Source organism: Bufo gargarizans, chromosome 4, assembly GCF_014858855.1.
Source record: "Bufo gargarizans isolate SCDJY-AF-19 chromosome 4, ASM1485885v1, whole genome shotgun sequence".
NCBI lineage: Eukaryota > Metazoa > Chordata > Amphibia > Anura > Bufonidae > Bufo > Bufo gargarizans.
This window is the reverse complement of record NC_058083.1, coordinates 245807378-245830676: the sequence shown is the minus strand read 5'-3', so window position 1 is coordinate 245830676 and position 23299 is coordinate 245807378. Positions and strand designations below refer to the sequence as shown.

At 40.2% G+C, this 23299-nt stretch overlaps 1 protein-coding gene across 1 annotated transcript in view; it reads right to left on the bottom strand.

Annotated features, from left to right (window-relative positions):
* LOC122934567 (CD109 antigen-like) overlaps positions 1-23299 on the bottom strand; it is a 110795-nt gene that overhangs the window by 45837 nt on the left and 41659 nt on the right. Inside the window, exons 10-19 of the mRNA XM_044290137.1 lie at positions 20132-20238; positions 16729-16923; positions 14092-14187; positions 8766-8828; positions 7036-7221; positions 6801-6953; positions 4759-4788; positions 4614-4656; positions 471-567; positions 130-247 (exon numbers count right to left, since the gene is read on the bottom strand). Of these exons, the coding sequence (XP_044146072.1) occupies positions 130-247; positions 471-567; positions 4614-4656; positions 4759-4788; positions 6801-6953; positions 7036-7221; positions 8766-8828; positions 14092-14187; positions 16729-16923; positions 20132-20238 (1088 nt within the window). The remainder of the gene's footprint in view (positions 1-129; positions 248-470; positions 568-4613; positions 4657-4758; positions 4789-6800; positions 6954-7035; positions 7222-8765; positions 8829-14091; positions 14188-16728; positions 16924-20131; positions 20239-23299) is intronic.

Sequence of the window (23299 nt, the reverse complement as noted above, 5' to 3'; positions counted from 1 at the left end):
TTTTTGCGGACCGTGAAAAAAAACTGTCGTGTGCATGAGGCCTTAGAAAGAGAACATATAGAACAGACCACTTGACAAATAAAAGCACAATGCACTTGTGTTAACAAATAATATAAAGAATAAACTAACCTCAATAGGTGTATCCATTACTCCAAGTCCAAGGGTCTCAGAAATAACAAATGCAGTGGCCACCCAAGTAGTGTTTTTGTTTGGAACAGATACTTGAAGTTTAGTTGTTAATGATGAACTGTGAAAAATAGGTATTCCATTTACAATCGCATAAACCTGACTTGTATAAGCTACTGCTTAAAGTGCTCCAATACTTCATGCATTTCAGAAATAATTTATTTTAAGCTTTGTTGTAGCTTAGTATGAAGTCATTTATCACTAAGAGCCATGCTCAGAAATCACCCTCATACACATCAAATAGGCTTTAACCATAGAACATAAGTAAAGCATATCTAACATACCTTATATTGGTGTCTAGCCAAATCCAGGTTTCTGGAAAAATGGGTTTGCTGGTTGGTGGGAGAAAAGAACCATCACTCTCAGATGCCCTCTCATATCCTAAAGAAATTATCAGTTTGATTAGCTAATAGTACATAGTGAAAAGCAAGCTACTTATGTTAAACATGCCCTTGACTTCATCAGAGGTCCACATGTCATGTCCAGTATGAAGGTAAGCCCAGGAACATCTAGGGCATGTAACAAGGCCATATGTTGGTCTATGGTCTCTCCATATATTTTTCTCTGCCAATATTTGCTCTGCTTGGGAAAATATACAACAATGTAATATAGACTACAGACAAATGTGTAAACCCTATATCTTTGGGTGTGACCCAAGTCACAGTGCTACGATAACAATGCCACCATAACAGTGAAAACCATATGTGTCGAAAACAGGAGTGAATACAGTTAAACAACGGAGAAGCTTGTGACCTCATTATGCCTGTCTTGGTTTTAGGCTAATACATAATTTTAATTGTGGAATTTTTCTAGAATGTTTTATGAAAGTAAAACATTAAAATGAACTTCAATCTAAAAGATCTTTCTGAAATCTTACTATCTTACCACCCTGCCTGCACTTGTGAACACAAATAGGATCCCCATGAATTTCCTCATGGATTTATGTGCATTTCAGCATCATATCTGCACCAAAATCTGCAATTTCTAACAGCAGTTTTTGGTGTGGATTTGATGCAGTATTGTTACAGATCTCACCCTTCATTGGAAAAGGTTGAAATCCACAGCTAAAAGCGCAAACATATTTGACATGCTGCGGATTTGGAAATCTACACGGCAGGTCAATTTCCGCATGAAAATAATCTGCAAAGTGTACACCAGATTTGTGTAATTTAATACACTTTCCTAGTACTGTACTATGCTGTGTTTTTTCCGCACGGGAATCTGCTCAGAAAAAACTGCACGTATTCCGCAAGGTGTGCAGGTTGCCTAAGGAATTGCTGAGGTCAGGAGGGTCAAAGCATGACCCTCAGATAGGCTAAAAAATGCTAATTAGTCAAGAAAACATTTCCTGTCTTGTCCTCTCCAAGCCACTTAGTGAACCAATAAATAAAATAGTTCCAGACACCATTATTTAAAAACAAAACAAAAAACATGTTCATCAAAGTTTGCTTTGCTTTCATTACACTAAGGGCAGATCGTTTAAGAATAACTTAGCAAATTAACAGAATAAGCGGTGCCATACATAGGTGGTTTGCTAATGGACACAAAGTCACATATGAAGTCACTCAACCATGGGGTAAAGGGGATTTGAATCATCACTATAGTGATATCTAACCCTTGGCTCCATATTTAAGTAATTTGCCATCTGGATTTACATCTGTAAAATCAAGAAAGAAACAGACATTTGAAGCAGTGGTAACTATTTGGTGAGGACTATTTCTACTACTGGTTTCTGCGTAAATCCATTGTTATTTCTTCATTCACATGAGACTTTTTTCATATAACTAGACACTATTATTTTTTCCATTCCTTGGTTTACCTCTCTGACGCTAGATCCAAACTCTGATCGCGTGACCTGGTCCACTGCTCAATACAGCTCTTCCACCAATGTCACATCCATTGCTAAGCTCATCTCTTTTTCAGTCCAGGAAGAGACTCTGAGCATGCCACCAACTAACTTATTTGCACGGGTTAGTGGGCAGTGACAGAATCCAACCCCAGTCTTGGTGCATGCACAAGTGTATACAGCGCTATAGGCCTTTTGAGGACCAAGGGCCAAGGGTGAGGACTGGTTTCCGTCACCACCCACTGATTCATGCAAATAAGTTAGGTGGTGACAAGCTGTTATGCAAGCGGGTGTGGACCCACTGCACCACTGACTGGCTATACTCTGGAGGGGCATGACTATGCAATTACCTGGTCTTCACTAGAGCCTCTGATGGTGAGGATAGGCTTGGGCCGTTAGGGTAGTTGCCAGGTGCCACTCCCCGAGTCAGTGGCGGCTGACCAGGGGGTCAGAGATACTGGTGCAAGCACAGAGGGGAATTACATGGTCAGGAAGTCTGGGGTCAGGGCAGGCAGTGATCAAGCAATGTCCGTAAACGAAGTCCGAGGTCAGAGGCAGGCGGCAAACAAGCAAGGTACGAAAACAATGTCCAAGGTCAGAGGCAGGCGGCAAACAAGCAAAATCCGATATATTTCAAAAGCAGGGTCCGGTACACAGCAAAGAAGAACTTACAAAACACCTGCACACAGTGAACTAGACAAGCTAGTGACCATGAGTTGCTCAGGCATCTTCCTGGGGTAGGAAGCGCTTTTAAATTCTTCCTGCAATCCAGCCATAGGCTGATGAGACAGAGGGCGTGTACAAGGGAGGATAGACACACCCATGCAAGCCCTAACAAACCGTACAGGTCTCCAGCAGGAAGTAAGTTCTGAGATGGAGCACAGATACAACAGTTAAGCTACCTGCTGCCCGCACTTGTCAGCACGGTGCATGGCAGCAGATGGAAAAGAGGAAGCCCGGCGGCCGTGCCCGCGGGTAGGGGTAGCAGTGCCAGCACAGACTTCTGGACTAACACAAGCTCAGAGATGTGTGAAGTAATGAATGTGGTTAAGTTATCAGAGGTTGGTTCTTTCAATGCAGCATCACAAGTCAATAAAATTCAATATTAGAAATATTAGAAAGTTTAAACTATATATAAAATGAGTTTCATGACCCAATTTTAGCTTTGCCAGAACAATTCCTTTAAGTGCTGAATAAAAATTAATTACGCAGTCTAGTCTCCCCACACTAACCTAGGCTACAAGCACCTTCGGGGTAATTTTTTTTTATCTTTGTATTTTAATCAAATGCTTTCTCTTTCAGTGTATGTGGAGACTTTTGCTTTCTGTTTTACATTATATCCATCAGGGAGCTGCTCTGAAGGCTCAATGTGTATCTATTATCTCTGACACTAATGACAGCTTATAAACACTCGACTAGACTAGAATTTGGCTTACACAAGTGTTTATGAGCTGTTAGGAGTTCAGAGATAATGGCTGCAGATTGAGCCATCAGAGAAGCAATAGATACACTGAAACTGAAGCTATAGAAAGAAAACGGTAGACATTTTAGTTAAGACCAATTGAAAAAAATTTTTTTGTCCAAAATGAGCAAAATGCATTTAAAAAATGCCTCCAAATGTGTCCATAGCCTTTAAGAAATCGATAGATAAACTGGAGAAGCTCGCTGTCCCTCTCTCTCAGTAGTCAGGTACCCCAGGCAAAGGGCTGGTGGCCCAGGGTTTGTGGCTCAGTCATTGGACAGGGTATCTCCATCATAGCTTCTTCTTTTGGTTACTCATGCAGTCTGACAGAGTTTCCTCTACTAAACACTGGTCCCTATCTACAGACCACCATGGGCTCTGACTGCTCTACGGTTAACTGATCCAGAACCTTCTAGTGGGAGGGGTGAAGCTGGAGAAGCACAGAAACAATGTTGTAGTTCACTGCTGCCATTGACTTGTATTGTGCCTCAATGCAAGTCAATGGAAATTACTAAGCAGTTTCCAGATGTAAACAAAAGTCTGGCAAAGCAAAATCAGATGGTCAAAAGTTCACTGTGCTATTTTTCCCTCCAAGCTCAGCTTTTCATAGTCCCTTATGAGAGCAATGGGAAATTATTAGCATCTCAGTGTAGAGACTGGAAAGTTCCAAAGTCTCTCAGTATTAGCTGGCTGTGCATTAACATTTTCCACAGTACAGTGAAAATCAAACAGGATATATTACAATAAACATAAAATGCAGTTCAACAATATAATACAGTATAAGTGTAAACAACTAAATCAATCATAGTAACCCTTCAAAGTGAAAAACTAGGGACAGGATGGCTTTGCATGGTAGCAATTGGGAAAGTGTTTATACTCTAAAGTACTCTTGATCCGGGAGACTACACTCCTTGTGTTTGTGTGGGACTCATATTAAGAGGTGAATTAACATCCTGTGAAACTGAACCCAGTGGATATGGGGGATACCTTAATGTCAGCCACTGACTGCCCTGCTCCACAACTGTCCCTGAACTTTGAGTCTCTTCTGTGAGAAAAGCACATTACAAATGTTTGTCGTTTGTTCGTAGATAGGCAGATAAACAATAATAATACACTTACGATTGAAATTGAAATTGGCATCACTCAGAGAAGATAGATAACTCTAGGAAATACAAAAAAGTCAACTTTAAGTATTCAAGATATGTATGTATGAGTCAGACTCAGAAGCAAATTAAACAATAAAATGAATTACATATGAACGCACCATATACTTTGCACGTAGTATGTCTTCTACCTAGGAAACAAAAGTAACATTTCATCAGTAAACTTTATTTTTTAGGGTTAAAGGAGTTGTCACATCTTATGAAGTGATACTTATGTTGTGTAATAACTTAATACAAGTAACTTACCAATATAGTCTGACCTAGTGACCATAATGCCTCCTGCTCGTGTCTAGTGCATACTCTCCCGAGCAGGCACATTAGCTCCCGTCCCCGGCCACCTCATATTGCCTGAGTCTGAAGTGCCTTTTGCAATCTACCTCGTATGTGGTATGGAGCTGCCACAGTGCTGCACCCAGGCTATCCTTCTGCTGAGCCGACCGAGGCTGCTGCTGAATCATTAGCAGCCTCGAGAGCATGGCATACAGGCCAGGTGGCGGGAGTTTTTGGGGATGTATTCTGTGCTGCTGACAGTATTTTGTGATGGACTGTGGTATTTGGCTCTCTTGGGGCAGTATAATGTGCCACAATATGGTATTCCTGGCCCTGTCTTCCATCAATTTGGACCTGAATTTGAAACAGGGCCACATTACGTTCTCAGTCCGCCTCTGTTTATATCTTTGCCAATCTGTCTATTCATTAGTAATTGTAAGACACAGATGGAATAGCGGTGTCTGGTCTATGCAATCTAATAGGCAGTAGTTGGCATTATTTTAAGGGCTCATGCACACGACCGTATGTATTTTGCGGTCCACAAAACACGGATCTGCAAAAAATACGGATGACGTCCGTGTACATTTTGTATTTTGTAGAACGGAACAGCTGGCCCCTAATACAACAGTGCTATCATTGTCCTTAATGTGGACAATAATAGGACATGTTCTATTTCTTTGCTGAATGGACATACAGGAACGGAATGCACACAGACCCATTGAAATTAATAGTTCTGCATATGGTCACCAAAACACAGAAAGAAAATGATGTTCGTATGCATGAGCCCTAAAGCAGAAGTGGGATACTTTGCTGCTGTGCAAGTTGTAAATCTGACCAAGGACAACATCTGCATGGAGTTTGTATGTTCTCCCAGTGTTTGCGTGGGTTTCCTCCAGGTACTCTGGTTTCCTTCCACACTCCAAAAGGCATACAGATAGGGAACTTGTGAGCTCCATGGGGGACAGCAAGCGAGGATATCTGCAAAGCGCTGCGGAATATGTCAGCAGTATATAAGTCAGTAAATGTACATGGAAACATTTGATAAGGAAATCAGGATCTATGGGTGGGTTTATTATCTTCTTGAAAGCACCAAAATAAAGTCAAAAATTAGGTGGGGGGGTTGGCAACTCTTCTACACCCCCCGCCCTCCCCCAGCCACACACATACACTTGGCCGACCTGCAAAGTGAAGCTTACACCTGCAGAGATCGTCTCCCATTACACCATGACAAATGGATCCGGTTATCGCCGTGGCTATTGATTGGCTGCACCCATGAAACTGGATGTTTTTAGCAAGCTGAGCGCAGAGGAGCACTGCAGACCAGGAGGAGACAGAGACAGAGCTGGGAAGCAGATAAGTAAGCTACCCTTTACATGTCTGGCGAAGCAACACCCCCACCCCTCTCACTCTTGTACAACCTCTTTAAGGTGTATTTCTAGCTAGATGTGTCTCACAACCCGTCTTTATTTCTACTTTTACCATGCTATGTCCTCTTGTGAATGGAAACCCTGAGATAGAAAATTACACCCTCTGAGTAGTTTTGAGGAGTTTTGAGGAGCTCCTATTTGGACATTCTATATCAGAGTAGGAGAGTTGTTTCACTGTTTAATATTCTAAGGAGGTACAGAAAGGCTTCACTATGGAAGTCAAGTTGACATTAATGACAGGTCTGGAATGAGGGAAAAATGCAGGGAAATATTTTGCTGTACTGATCTATAGAATGGGTGACCAAAAAGTTTTCTAATGATTGCTGGTTACAATCCAAGTTTATTGTAATGGGAATATTTGTAACAAGAGAACATTCATGAGCAAAAAATGTAATGGGTTAATATTTGGGTGAAGACGTGATTGAATGTACGTCATGAATACTCACTGTGCTTGCATTTATGTCATCTCTATTTCCCAGAAGCATGGAACTTTTCTCAACCACTTTCAAAGCCACCAAAGACCGTGACTCTTTCACAGTGATAGATAAGGACACATTTTCTAATGGTTCTGCTCTGTTTTTACTCCATGATAAGGTCACCTAGATAAAGAATAGGTGCAACATTTTGACATAACGACACATTAAATTCTAATGAAAGAATTAATAGAAATAGACATTGTACCTTGTTCTCTAATGTGGGGTTGACAGAAAACACTTGAGAGATGGTTTGGATATCATAACCAAAGCTACCATTAATATTTAGATAATACACCAATAGCTGTGCAGCGGGAATCCAGGAAAGGTCAGGAGTGAGACTAAATGCTGTTTTGTTCTTTCCTGCAGACACAATCATTCCTCGGGCCATGACCTAATAAAAAAAAAAAACATTTGAATGAGTTGGGTACATAGTGGGGGACATTTATCAAAATCAGTGTTAAAGGAATACTGGCTTAGTGGCCTATAGCAGCCAATGAGATGAATCCTTTTCTTTTCCAAAGGGACTCTGGAAAATGAAAGACGGAATCTGATTGTTTTCTATAGGCAACTAAGCCTGTATTCCTTAGCACCAGTTCTGATAAATGTCCTCCAAAATGTTCTCATATGCTGTGTAGGTACATAAGGCTCAGAGAACACTAGTCCAAATGAATAAATCCTATAGATGACATAACCTCAGACAGGCTCTAGACCTGCTCCAGTTTTATCAAAGGGGCTAAGGCTGAATGGTAAATGTGGTGCAGGGATAGACATTTTTGTCTAAGGCCTTACTCTTTACCAATTATTGGTTACTTACTTCGAGACTGAATTGTATACCAGAACTGTGGTGCAATTTTGCCATAAAAGTCACATCTTAGGTCACCCCTTATCCAAGAAGCCACACTCCTTTTAGGCTAAGCTTTGTCCCTTTTCCCACAAAGTCAAATTGCGCCAAATTGCACAAGACTTGTGCCAATTTATTGCCTTTTTAAGACACAGTTTTGGCACTATAAATGTCACAAATTTTTGCACAAGCCCCATTTTGGGTAAAATTTTGAAACTTTTTTCCACTTTTCTAACACACTTACCACTTTTATTAAAAGTGGGTGGGGCAGGGACAAGGCCTAAGAGGTCCCTAGCAGAATAGTTAAGTGGTGTGCATGTGTCTTTTTTTTGGAGTATACCATCACCTTGCAACCGAGACTTGGATGTGATGTGGGCAAAAATGTGTCAATCAGTATGCTATGGTTTCAATTGTTTTCAAAGTGCGGGGCCATTAAAGGTCTATTCATTTATAGCTGTACAATTTAGCAGCTAAACACTAACAAAACTGCAACAAACAGCATGTCAGCCAGGGGCAGACTGGGAACTTAAAGTGACCCTGGAAAAATAAGTGGCACTGTTTTGTAGTTGGGTCCAAATTGATGGAAGGCAGGGCCAGCAATACCATATTGTGGAACATTTATACCACCCCAACAGAGCCAAATACCACAGTCCATCACAAAATACTGCCAGTAACTCAAAATACATCCCCAAAAACTTCGACTGGCCGGTCGTGAGGAGGGCTGAGGCAACCCCGTGGGCATTGGCCCACCAGGAAATTTCCCCTGCAAGGTCTATGGCCAATCCGCCCCTGATGTCAGCACAGTGTTCGTCTGCATTGGAGCCATATTTGTGCATGTGAGATCACAAGCTTAGGATCATATTGCCTTCTTTGCATGATTTTTACAAAATTGATGCAAAACCACATCATTCTGCCACACTTTTTGTAATAAACACAAATTTGAGTGGTCTTGTCCAGATGTCATTGACAACTAGCTTTCCCTTGTGAAACCATCTCTGTGCAATGATGTTCAGGAACATTATTGCAGAGTTCCATGCATACCTGCCAGATGTTTTAAGCTGCCCCCAGGCCACTAATGTTTAAATAATACATACCACGTAATAAATATCCTGTACTTTAGGGAAGGTTTCAACTTGTACATTAAATGGTGTTCCAACCTACAAGACATATAAAGAAATATTAACAAATAGTGATGAGCGGCAGGGGCTATATTCGAATTCGCGATATTTCACGAATATTTGGGCAAATATTCATCATATATTCGTGAATTTGAGATGATTTTCTTGATTGCAAAAAAATCGGCAAAGTAATATTTGCGTAATGCGTGCAAAATACAGGCGTGGGTCACTTTTGCTACATTTTCCAAGCTGCTAGAAGTTTAATGAGACTGGAGAAAAGAGCTTTATATGCAGTTAGAGTGCTCCAATATATTTGCGATTGTGCAAATAGGCACTAATGATGCAAATATTTTGGCGCAATAAGTGACACTTCCCATTTTAGCAGGTCTACATGTATGTACGACATCAGAACCTATCACACTACCTAACACCCTGCACTGCAACATCTACACTATATCAGGATATAACCTACACTGACTATCTCCCACTTACTATCTGTATTATATATATATATATATATATATATATATATATATAGTTATCTAACTATCTATCTACTGTAGTGTGGAAAGGACAGAGCACAGCAATTACACTGCTGTCTGTCTCAGAAGTTCTGAGTCAGAACTATAAAAAAACTGTAGAAAATGGCTACTGGGGAGGTTCTTATATAGTAAAGGGATAGGCAACTTTCCTATTGGTTGCTAGGGATGTTGCTAAGCTCAGACAAAGACATTGCAGCCTTCTAACAAGCAAGAAGGGAAGTTACTGATGAAAAAAAAGATCTTGAATATTCAAAATAACGAATATATATCACTATACTCTAAATATTTGCGAATTCTCGAAGTGACAATATTCGCGATTCGAATATTCGTGATCAACACTATTAACAAAATCATAGTAGAATAGATTATACAGGAATATGTCCTCCAACAACTAGCTCGGGATTCACATTATGAATGTAAAGTCAAGCTGTGAAGCATCTGTCAACCATTCATGTTTATGGACATCCTTTTTGGAACTCTTTGCTTCTCTCTTTGTTCTTTATGTTCTTTAAACAGTCCCCTGACAAACCAACAAGGGTGGGGAATTACATTGGTACCTGATACAGGACTTTTTCTTCATTTCAGACACTAGGTAATCCTGGCGTCCTTTTTTGTTACATATTAGGTGTAATTTTAAAGGCTAATGTACACCTTTTGGGGGAAATGTTTTTATCATTGCATTATACTTATTTTGAGTAAAAATAAATAAATTTTGTAATTGGTCTTAATTAACAATATGGAATTATTTTTTCCGTCATCTGAGGAGCAGACGGGCTTCTTATCTGTGCTCTCTCACATCATAAAGACTTATTAAAGCTCAATCCTTATCTTACTGATAAGAATGTGGCTTAAATAAGTGTTTATGATTATGACCTCTCAGAAGTTTAGAAATAAGGGTAATTAGATGACCAGCACAAAATGAAAGTAAAAGTACCAGTCACACAGTTAGAAAAACAGTTAACCCTTTGTAACTGAACAGCTCAATATTTTTAATAAAGGCCAATTGAAAATATGATTTTTAGCCAAAAATAAGTTAAATGCAATCATTAAAAAAAATTGACTTCAAAGGTGTACATAGCCTTTAAGTGTGTTTTCCTGATAGGATCATTTGTTTGCCCTTAATAAATATCTCAGTGATTGCACTTTGCATTTTTGTTTGAAAGTCACCATTGGATATTACAGGTTACTTGGTTAGTCTTGTATGAACAGTAGTTCTCCAACATTAGTGCATTTATCAGTTACTTTGCTTGTTACATCATAAGAAATTTCCCTTTTTCTTGTTAGGTCAGTGATTCTATCACACGTTTACCTTCTAAATTTCTGATAAAGTACAGAGAAAGCGAATAAATCAATACCTGGAGTAACCAAATGAAGAGGGAGGGTATGAAAACCACTCACCTTGGGGTGTTATGCTAGGCGCACAACAGCACAAAGTGCCAAATTAGGGTACTTTAAGCTGCTGCCTCGCTGTCTTACCAGACAAAAATCCGGTTGAAGAGTATCAAAAGAAATCAAGAAAAATGGAAAACTTTTCGCAGTCAATGCTTACTGAAGAAACTTTAAACTTAGTAGTCTTGGTGTATCCATTTATTTGTGTAGATTATCAACACGTTTCAGGGCTGGACCAGCTCCTCCCTCAAACATTACAGAATACCTGAGGGATGGTTTAGACCAAAAACGCGTTGCTATTCTACTCAAATGGATATATCAAGACTACACAGTGGAAAGTTTCTTCAGCATGCAGTGCCCACAAAAAGCCTCATTTTTTCTTTCTTTTAATATCATACCTTTATGGGATATCCTATCAATAGGCCATAAATGTCCAGATGGAACAACATCTTCGTGAGCAGGTTTTTTATGATTAAAATGTAATCGGTAATCGAGAAAGAAAATTCGCCCCCGAAGATGTTTTTAGGTTAAAAATAATTTCTTCAATTGGTCTTTATTAAAAATATCGTTCTGTCACAAAGGGTTAACTGTCTAGCTGTGTGAATCACACATTCACTTTGCACAGGTCATCTAATAAACCTTATCTCTAATTTACTAAAAGGTCTTAAACACTTATTTAAGCCACATTCTTACCAGTAAGATAAGAAGTGAGCTAGAATAAGTGCTTAGGAGTAAAGATGGCCTAGCGGTTCGTCCAGCGATTGTTTTGCGTCAAACTTTGCGTGTTCGCTATTTGCCAAACATGCAAACAGATAATATTCGCGCCCGCCATATTCTTTTACATTGTGAAGAACTTTGATCCATGACACATCTATCAGGTGGTACAGGACAGCCAATTGAGACGTTTCAGCACATGGACATACCCCCTACCTTATGAATAAACCTGATCTGGCTGCCATTTTACATTCAGTGTTTTGCCAGTGTAGTGAGAGGTTTCTGTGTGGAGCAGGGACAGGCTGTTAGGGACACCAAACGCTAGCTAATAGGGCCACTAAAGTAATTTTAAGGACTGGCATAGATGTGCTATTGATAGGTGTGATACACAGAGGGGTGCGATATACTTATAATATACTTTTATAATGAGTCAAAAACACATAGCTCTATATAATGATCACCTGGAAGTCAGGGGCCTAGGGGCTAGGGGCATGTTTATATAGGGTAAGGTTCCGGACGGGGTCGCTCTTATCAGGGCGGGTGGTCTGTGGTTAGGCTATCAGGGCCAGAATAGCACCCCCCTGTAGGGCAATATCAGGGACAGTTCTTTGCCCACCCTGTCCTTTAATACCACATCATTATCTAGCCCAGGGATAGATGTTTTTTTCTTTCCCTCCGGGATTCATGGATGTGCACTGGAACCCCCGGATTGTGGTAGGAATTATGGTTTCTGATTTGGTGCCGCCGAGCACCTGATTTAGTGCCGCCGAGCACTTGTTATTGCCTACCACATCTATGCTTTTTGCTTAACTTTAATAATTTAATTTATTTTCATTTTGAGGGATATCTTTTCAATTCACACGTCCGCTAAATGGGTCCGCATCCGTTCCTCAATTTTGCGGAACGGTGCAGACCCATTTATTTTCAATGGGGCCGGAATGTGCTCTCCACATTTGCGGATCCGCACTTCTGCATCTGTGCTTCGGTTCCACAAAAAAAAAGAACATGTCATATTCTTGTCCGCAATTGCAGACAAGATTAGGCATTTTCTATTATAGTGCCGGCGATGTGCGGTCCGCAAATTGCGGAATGCACATTGCCGGTGTCTGTGTTTTGCGGATACGCAAAACACTTACGGACGTGTGAATGCACCCTCATAATAACATTATTAAAGGTTACGTTTTATCTTTATGTATATTCTAATGAATTGCCTTCCTTGTACAATGTTATAATATACTTTCTATGTTAGTATTTGTATTGTGCATTTGTATTGTGCGGCAGTTGTGTGCGGTTCTGCTGCGATACTGCAGGTATATAGAGGGACAAGCGTTATTGGAACAAATAATTTCTACTGGTATGATATACCAGTCCCCCCCAAAAAACTGATTAAAGCAGAGTGTTATATACCAATATACTTTCTTTATAATGCATTTGGGTACTGTATAGTGCATTTGCGCATGCGCGTACGCGAAAAATATATTGCCGATATTTCGCATTGAAAAAAATAATGAATGGAGATCGCAAATTCGAATAATACATCTAGTATGACACTGTCCATGTTGTGGGGCTATTTGTGCACTTCTAGTAATTATTTCTTGGCTGCAAATATGAGCTGAAGGTTTTTCAGGTTCGCCTGCCATTAAAATGAATGGGACCCGCCTTGAACTTGCGGTTCGCAAACATTTGATCGTGTTCGCACGTTTGCATTCGCGAACCGTCCCGGCAGATGTTCGTCCATCACTATTTAGGAGGTCAGAAATAAGGAGCCGTCAGCTGAGCTGCCTGACGACACAAAGTAATAATTCAGAGCTTGCTACTAGAAAATCTCAAGGATGTACAGAGAAAGGGGTTTAAAATGTTTAATAAAGACCAATTTAAAAAATGATTAAATGAGAATTACTAAAATGGAGGAATTTATGTTAGTTTTATTCTTTGTTATAACTTGTTGTGCAAAACTCATTTCACTTTCATAATAAAGTTTAACTGCAGCATATTGCCGATAATATTAAACGGTAACATTACATGAATATTATTAATCAATAAAATTGAATACTGTAAACTACTGATATTCATAACATGTTCTTATTAGCGCTGTAATTACATTTTTATGTTATAACATCTTTGTATTTGTTTTGAATATGAAAACTTTATAAAAATCACTCTTAAAAGAAAAAATTATTTTAGCTCAAAAAGAGTACAAAGCAATCATAAAAAATGTTCATAGCCTTTAAAGCAACCTGCCAGTTCACAATAGGCATGTCACAGTAAATACATACCATAGTTAAAATGTCTGGCACCCTGCTTTGTAATTGTTTATCTGACTCCAGTCCAATCTTCCTTTCTGTGAAATTCCCACCAACTTTAGACTTCTTAATGCATATTGTGCTTTGGTAGACCCCAAACTCAAGAGGCACCATGCACAGATTATTCTGAGAAGCTGGTGGCCATTTTACAGATGAGGGGGCTGAGAATCAGAGGGATTATTACCAAGCAGTGGACCAGGTATTTTAATTATGGATTACGCGTGCATTTATTATTAACTGGAGGGTTGCATTAAAAAAAGAATCCCTTCAACTTTTTGAAGCATACAGAGAAAGGGGAAATACCTTACTAGACATATCACAAATAACCATACGCTTGTTTATAACTTCTATTACCTTTAAAACTGTTTCTGATATTTGCAGATTGATAAAAGCATTCAGCCCAGATGACTTGGAAAAGTAGAATGATTGACTGCTGTTCTGGTAATAAACCTACGTGAAAAGTATTACTTATTATTTGCATATATTAGGCAGAGAGCATTGTAATACAAAGGAAAGGTTTTACATAGCACTTCCAGATACAGTCCTGATCAAAAGATTGACCACTTGAAAAATGGCAAAAAATCATATTTAGCATGGCTTGACCGGCGTATTGTCGAGTTGCTTACCTCTTAAACTCCACTCCTCCCCCCCCCCCCCCCCCCCCAATAATGACAGACTCAGCAAGTGGATTATATGGCCACAGCAGCCTTTTATTAATAACATAAATACAAATAAATATCATAAATACATAACTAAAACCCGCCCTAAAACCTTACCAGAACCCATGAATGCCAACACGGGGAGGGTCCTTGGAGCCCCATAAATGACGGATAACTGGCCCCTCCCTCAGTTAAATTACCTCTAGCCGATAAACGCCAGTTCAGAGGCAGGAACCGGTAACCAAGGGCAACCAACTTGGGCCGCTACCGGCCATATCACACCTTAAACCAGTACCTGGGGAATCCAGAGCCTCCTTTGGTCCCCTCCCCACCATGCCAGAGCCACCATAACCACCAACTCCAAGGACCCCCCACCGCCCCAGGCCGCTATGACAAGGCTCACCCTCCAATCACTGCCGGACCACCCGTAATCCACTCGCAACCCACTGGCCTAACATCGACACTAAGAAACACTCACGGACCCCCACCTAACCCAGGCAAACAGCAGCCAAAATAAAACAAAAGGGGTGGGTGGGCGGGGGCTGCTGCCACACTGCTGTCCTTACAAAATGGCCCCTTTTCCCGCCCTTGCTATCCCTTTTATGCCCTTAGCCACACCTCCATCCCAACCGTCACTATCCTTCCTTCTTAACCCTTCGTAACCCCGAATCCTCTCCCTCCAAGCCCCAGTCATGCCAGGCCTCCATCCAGCCTTGCAGCCCTGATTCCGGCCTGCACTGGATCTTAACAAGGTTCCAAGTAGAGCTTCAACATGCAACAAGAAGAAATGGGAGTGAGACAAAACATTTTTTGAGCATTCAATTTAATGAAAACAACAAATAAACTGAAACAGGCTGTTTTTCAGCTGATCAAAAGTTTAGGACCACACCTCCAAAAAAAAAATAAACCCCCCAAAACATAAATACAACTTCCAAACATGAACTCAGTAATGAGTAGCTCCGCTGTTATTGTTTATCACTTCAAAAATTTGTTTCGGCATGCTTGATTTCGAAACGATCCATGAGGTGAGTGGGAAGATTTCTCCAAGTGGTAAAGACGGCCGCACAAAGGCTATCTACTGTCTGGAACTGTTTTCCATTTTTGTAAACTTCCCTTGACATCAATCCCCAAAGGTTCTCAATTGGATTTAGATCAGGGGAACACACAGCATGGGCCAAAAGAGTGATGTTTTTCTCCTGGAAGAAGTCCCTTGTCCTGCGGGCATTGTGTACTGTAGCGTTGTCCTGTTGAAAAACCCAGTCATTACCATACAGGCGAGGGCCCTCAGTCATGAGGAATGCTTTCTGTAACATCTGGACATAGCCAGCGGCCATTTGACGCCCCTGCACTTCCTGAAGCTCCATTGTTCCACTGAAGGAAAAAGCACCCCAGACCATAATGACGCCCCCTCCACTGTGGCACGTAGAAAACATCTCAGGTGGGATCTGCTTGTCATGCCAGTAACGTTGGAAACCATTTTTCTCATCAGAGAATAAAACTTTCTTCCACCTTTGAATGTCCCATGTTTGGTGCTCTCTTGCAAAGTCCAAACGAGCAGTTCTGTGGCGTTCAAGGAGACGAGGTCTTTGAAGACGTTTTATGTTTTTGAAGCCCTTCAGTCTCAGATGCCGTCTGATGGTTTTGGGGCTGCAGTCAGCACCAGTAAGGGCCTTAATTTGGGTCGAGGATCGTCCAGTGTCTTGAAGGACAGCCAATTGGATCCTCCGGCTCAGTGCTGATGAAATTTTTTGGGGTCTTCCACTTGACTTTTTTGTTCCATAACCCTCAGGATCATTTAAGAAATTCCAAATGACTGTCCTACTGCGTCCCACCTCAGCAGCGATGGCGCGTTGTGAGAGACCCTGCTTATGCAGTTCAACAACCTGACCACATTCAAAAAGGGAGAGTTTTTTTGCCTTTGCCATCACAACGTGTGACTACCTGACAGAAAATGACAATGAATCCACATTTTTGCACAGATTTGGCCTTTTAAAGGCATGTGGTCCTAAACCTTTGATCAGCTGAAAAACAGCCTGTTTCAGTTTAATTGTTATTTTCAATTAATTGAATGCTCAAAAAATGTTTTGTCTCACTCTCATTTCTTATTGTTGCATGTTGAAGCTCTACTTGGAACCTTGTTAAGATCCAACAATGTAAAATATGATTTTTTGCCATTTTTCAAGTGGTCTTAAACTTTTGACTGTATATAGCACAGCACCTTCCAAGTGAATGAGCCGCTGAGCTGCAATACCATATACATGTTATGGACAAGAGTGGTGCTGTCTCTGGAACTCCTTCAAGTTCTACAAGAAATATTTGTCTTTCTACTCACCTCAGCTTGTAAGAATTGGGTTGACTGAAGAATAGGAATTTGTATGGCAATAATGGCAGATTCTAGATTAGTGTAATTTTGCAGTGTGTCATTCTGAGTTACATAGTCTCCTGTAAACTGCATTATTTTTACAGAAACCACTTTACTCTTTTCCTCCTTAGTTAAGTTCTTATTGTCAAACCTTTGTATCTCAACCTGAAAAACAAATCAAAAGGCAAACAGACATTATGATAATTATATAAATTGTTGTGGTATCATCGAGGACAGCATTTCCTGAATGTCACCATTTAGAAATTTTCTGAAACAAGTAGAACTCCATGACTCCGGACAAAAGCTGTGAGAGTGGGCTATGTGCATACAAATTCTATACTGATCTAAATTGTGCTTTTACATTTAGTCTGGGTGGAATCCACATTGATGGCTTCTGTCTATTCAACTGGCAGTCAGATCTAAACATTTTCTCAGAGGTGTAAATAAAGATTAGAGGATTATATTCTATAAAACCTACAATGAATACAAGAAAACAAAATGGCACATAAAAAATGAGCTACAGCAAGCAATAAACCTATAGGGGTACATTTATTGAACTGTGAAATTAAAAATGTTCCCTATCTCTGTCCCTACACATTAGCAAAAAAATAAAAATAAAAATTGCCAGTTATACTTGAACTATATACAAGCATAGAGTTGAAATGTTGACTGCTTACCACTAGGGGCTTACTACATTTGAATCTCAACATCTCCCATAAATGGAACACTAAACATGGAAAAAGCACAAAATATATTCCTTGCTTAATCTCCTTTGTTTCTATTGTGTCTCATGTTACAATTAAAACTGAAAATATATACAGAAATCTTTTCTGTATGCATCTCAGGAAAATGTCCATGTTAATGGGACGATTGAGTTGTAATTACGTGTAAAAGTAGAGGGATGGCACTCAAACAACTGAGGTGTATGGAAAAATATTCATTTAATGAGGAATAGCTGATGTTAAAATATATCAGATATAATGGCTGTGTATGCACATGATTAAATAAATCAATACATGATGGTAATAGAGATAATAAAAGAAAATAAAATAAAATAAAATAAAAAAAAATAAAAAAAATAAAAAGACACCAAGTAAGGTGGTTCGATGTCAATTCAATAGAAATCGGTTGAATGTCAATTCAATAAAAAATTCAATAAAAAATTCAATAAAAATCCTGCTGGAAAAAAGAGAGAGGAATCCTGTTGGAAAAAAGAGGGAGACACTCCGCTGAAAAAAAAGGTCACTTCCAGTATTATAATGACCAATAATATCCTAGTACAATGTCAATAGTGTATAATCCTGTTGGAAAAAAATTGTATAATCCTGTTGGAAAAAAAGAAGAGGTGCTCCTGGTATGGAGGGAGAGGAGATAGTCTCGTAAATCTGTTTTATCAACCTGTTTTGGGAGAGAGGTATGTACCTTCCTAAACAGGTCTAATTCATATAGCCCAAGATTTTTTAGGGTTTAGAGATTAATCCGGTTTCGGTCCAGTATTGATGGGCTGTGGAATAAAGACTGCTTTGTAAGCAGGTACGTTACCCTCCTTGTGGTTGTTGGTGCGCTGATCAGCGGCTCCTGTCCGGGCGGCGATATCCACGTGTGCCGTTCCCGCTCTCTGGTGTCTCCGGCCGTTAGTTGTTATTAGGTGTCGTCACTTCCGGTGACGTCACCAGCGTTCCTCGGATCTCCCGCTCAGTGCTGATGGAGCTTGCCACGTGGAGGCTAGTGGCGGGAAGCGGAGGCGCTGTAGTTTTTGGGTAGCTCAAACTGATGAAGGAGCAGTGAGCTCTGAAACGCGTATGGGCATTGAGTAAGTCTATGTCATCTAGCTAGCAACGAAACAAGAAGGATCCGACCACTACAGATCAGCTCCGGAGCTACCCAAAAACTACAGCGCCTCCGCTTCCCGCCACTAGCCTCCACGTGGCAAGCTCCATCAGCACTGAGCGGGAGATCCGAGGAACGCTGGTGACGTCACCGGAAGTGACGACACCTAATAACAACTAACGGCCGGAGACACCAGAGAGCGGGAACGGCACACGTGGATATCGCCGCCCGGACAGGAGCCGCTGATCAGCGCACCAACAACCACAAGGAGGGTAACGTACCTGCTTACAAAGCAGTCTTTATTCCACAGCCCATCAATACTGGACCGAAACCGGATTAATCTCTAAACCCTAAAAAATCTTGGGCTATATGAATTAGACCTGTTTAGGAAGGTACATACCTCTCTCCCAAAACAGGTTGATAAAACAGATTTACGAGACTATCTCCTCTCCCTCCATACCAGGAGCACCTCTTCTTTTTTTCCAACAGGATTATACAATTTTTTTCCAACAGGATTATACACTATTGACATTGTACTAGGATATTATTGGTCATTATAATACTGGAAGTGACCTTTTTTTCAGCGGAGTGTCTCCCTCTTTTTTCCAACAGGATTCCTCTCTCTTTTTTCCAGCAGGATTTTTATTGAATTTTTTATTGAATTTTTTATTGAATTGACATTCAACCGATTTCTATTGAATTGACATCGAACCACCTTACTTGGTGTCTTTTTATTTTTTTTATTTTTTTTATTTTATTTTATTTTATTTTCTTTTATTATCTCTATTACCATCATGTATTGATTTATTTAATCATGTGCATACACAGCCATTATATCTGATATATTTTAACATCAGCTATTCCTCATTAAATGAATATTTTTCCATACACCTCAGTTGTTTGAGTGCCATCCCTCTACTTTTACACATATCTCCTTACCACAAGCGTTGGGTACGCTTTGTTTGGATTGAGCACCTAATCCATCCTCTTGCCAACAGAGAGCCGCCTCACTTCTATTCTTCAAACCACTGAGTTGTAATTACACCTGCTCACTGATGCATTTGCAATATGGCGAGCAGGTAAACAGAGAAGAGCACCCAGTACAAGCTGTGATCTCTTCAAACAGCTGATTGGCGGGAGTGCCGGGAGTCGACCCAACCCCTCCCAGCTCAGCTGATATTGAGGACATATCCTGAGGATAGGTCATCAATACAAAAAAGGGAACAACCTCTTTAACACACAAATTTGCTTTGGTGTTTTTTTGTTTTTTTTTACCACAAAATCACAGTTCACACAGCCATTTTGGAGAAAAAAAAACACCACTAAAATAGACAAAAAAAATGCATGAGCTTATTCGATTTTTTTTTAATGGTAAAAAAATGCCAGACAAAATTCATGTGTGTAGGAGCCCTAACTGTGAGAAGAATACAAGTTCAGTGCTTAGTGCCTTCTCTTACCCAGAGCCCTATAGCAGTGGCATGGTCCACTTTAATGGTAGGTATAACATTAAATCCAATAGTTAAACAATGGCAATGTACAGTACCTTGAAAGTGAAATTTTCCCCTGGTATAAATTGTGGCTGGCCAAGAAGTATGAGTTGGTATTCCTGATACACTGTTGGTACATCGGCCAGTACACTGACAACAACACCTGTACAAAAGCATGAGTGACAATTAATGACACCAGTTTTGGACTTTAGGAATATTTTTTGTTATCTCCATATCTGAAAAGGCATAATGTTTTTGTTTTGCCCATTGATATAGCCGTATGAGGGCTTATTTTTTGCAGAATCAGCATTTTTTGTTGTTGTTTTGTGTCGCTGCATTCAAAGACCTAGAACATTTTTATTTTTCCTTATACAGAGTAGTACCATGACTTATTTTCTCTAACATGACTTGTAGTTTTCAGTTTGGGGCACACGTTATTTACTGATTACTTTTTATTCAGTTTTTTAGGAGATGAGATAAAAAAAAATGCAATTTTGTCATTTTTTTAATGATGCTCCCTGTGCAAGATAAATATTGTGTTAATTTTATCATACAGTTTGTTATGGGTGTGGATATATAAATTAAGGACTTTGTAAGAGAAGGAATTTTTTTTCTGTTTATTTATTTGTTTCTTTACAACTTTATTTATGGCATAATACAGTCTTGTGTATGTGATTAGCATTAATTGTGGCATGTTAGGGGTTAAATTGTTGGAATCTGCGTTCTCAACATCTTTTGGACCACTTTGACTACTAGTAGCATGGACCTATAGCTGTATTATTTTGCCTTCACTAGAGCAGAATATTAAAGGGGTTGTCTCACTTCAGCAACTGGCCTCTCCACGTAGAGTTGGAAAAGTTAATACAAGCCACTTACTAATGTATTGTTATTATCCATATTGCTTCCTTTCCTGGCTACACTCATTTTCCATTATATTATACTATTCTCATTTTCATGGTTATGATCACCCTGCAATCCACTATAAGTAGCCGTTAGTGATGAACGATGTTACCAAAAATTCAATTTGGCTGCTTCGCCGAATTTCACAAAGAGATTTGATTTGTTATGAATTACTTTGTCATGAATCACATTCTATTTTATGTAGTGGGCGTAATGACGGGGAACGGTGATAGCACTGTCCCCTATTATTGAACCCCTCAGATGCTGCGTTCATAATCGTGGCATCTGACATTAAAACGTAGGCTTTTTAGGGGTTAATCAGGGTTAAAAAAAAATGCACACTCATCTTATCTATTTGCTCGCGGAGAGCAAACCCTGGCCACCCTGATTGAAGAAACTGTGTGAAACCTGGTGCAGTGACTTGGTCGCAAGCAAGATTTTGCACGATTTCTTCAATCAAGATGGCTGTGACGGCCTCTCTCTCGAGCAAATGAATGAGGTAAGTACATTTTTTTTAACCCGCTGTTGTGGAAGGTTTATTAGGATGTGTATTTAATATATTGTGTATTGTCAGCATGTCTCTCAGTGTCAGGGTAAACCATTGGAGTGGATATCTTCCCGTGTATGTCCTGTCACAGCTGCTGGGCGCGGAGGTCTCCGTCAGCGAATGGTCCATGTGCTAAGCACTGGGCTGTGGGCCGGGGGAGACTGATGTTCTCAGCAGAGCAGTGTTTTGTTGGCTGATGTATGGACGCCGGCTAGGGCCCCCGCGCAAGACGCAGATTTATTGGCTTGGCGTGGATGCATTTGTTAAGAGAACAATATATGAAAGGAACGTGCGTTTGTTGTCTCTAGTGTGCCTGATCAGCCGCTGGAGATAATGACGTTGTCCTGTAAATAAACATGCATGAGGATCATAGTAACTTTATCTGGCATTGATCACTGAGCAAGGCTGGATAAAATTAGCTCCAGTGGTTGTAGGATACATGTGTTTGTTAGCTGGCTATGTTATTCTAAATGATGGTGTCTTGTCTTCCTATGTCATCACTTCCTGTATGTCATCACTTCCTGCATCCTTGTCTTGGGCCAGCCCCTTTTACACCTTTTGTGAGTAAATAAAAGAGACAGACTGAGCAGGGAGGAGAGGAGTGCTCAGCAAGAATTCAATCAATATGGTAGCACTTGGGTCTGTCTCTGACTGCGGCTGAAGGAATAGGGATTTACCTTTTTCCTTACACAAACTTTGATGCGAGATGATTACAACTATTAATATTTCTACAACACGGCATTTCAGGAAAAATAGATTCATTACTACGAAGCACAACGAAATTCGGATTGAAATCAATTCATTTGACTTTGATTCACTCAACACTAGCGGCTGTGCTTGCACACTATAGGAAAAAGTGCCAGCCTACTGTATGTGCACTCCTATGGTTCCGGCCACCAGAGAGGCCATAGCTTTTTTCTATAGTGTGCAAGCATGGCCACCAGTGCTGGATTGTAGGGTGGTCGTAACCATGGAAACAGAAAGTATATAATGTGATGGGAAAATGGATCAAGCCAGTAAAGGAGGCAATATGGACAATCACAATACATTAGTAAGTGCCTTGTATTAACTTTCTCTTCATGATAAATGCCATTTGCTGAAGTGAGAAAACCCCTTTAAGGGGACAGATCTGCTTTGACAATCTTTGTGTCCTGCTATAAACATGGCAGAGATGGAAGGCTTTTGCTGTAGCCAAGTTTTCTTACAGCTAACACAGTATAATAAGGAGGTAGGGGGGAGTCACTGCTCTTATGGGATACAAACATCCCCTAATAAATCAATAAATGGCAGAAATACGTCAGGATAGTTATTTCCTAGAGAGAGACTCCTACTGATTGGCCCACTATTTTCAGGGGAAGATAATATCCGATAGGGCAGGGTTCCTCAACTCCAGTGCTCAGAACCCAACTGCCGGTCATGATTTAGAGGAGTTAAAGTTAATACAAGGCACTTACTAATGTATTGTGATTGTCCATATTGCTTCCTTGGTTGACTGGATTCATTTTTCTATCATATGGAAAAGAGCAGTGTATTATGCGATGGAAAAATGAATTTAGCCAACAAAGGAGGCAATATGGACAATCACAATACATTAGTAAGTGCCTTGTATTATTAACTTTCTCTACATTATAAATGCTACTTGCTGAAGTGACAAAACCCCTTTAAGGATTTACTTAGTATTGGGCAGGTGATATATTAGTGTCACCACAGGTATTCATTCTATGGGATATTCCCAAATTATGACCAGCAGTTGGGCCCTGAGGACTCTAGCTGAGGA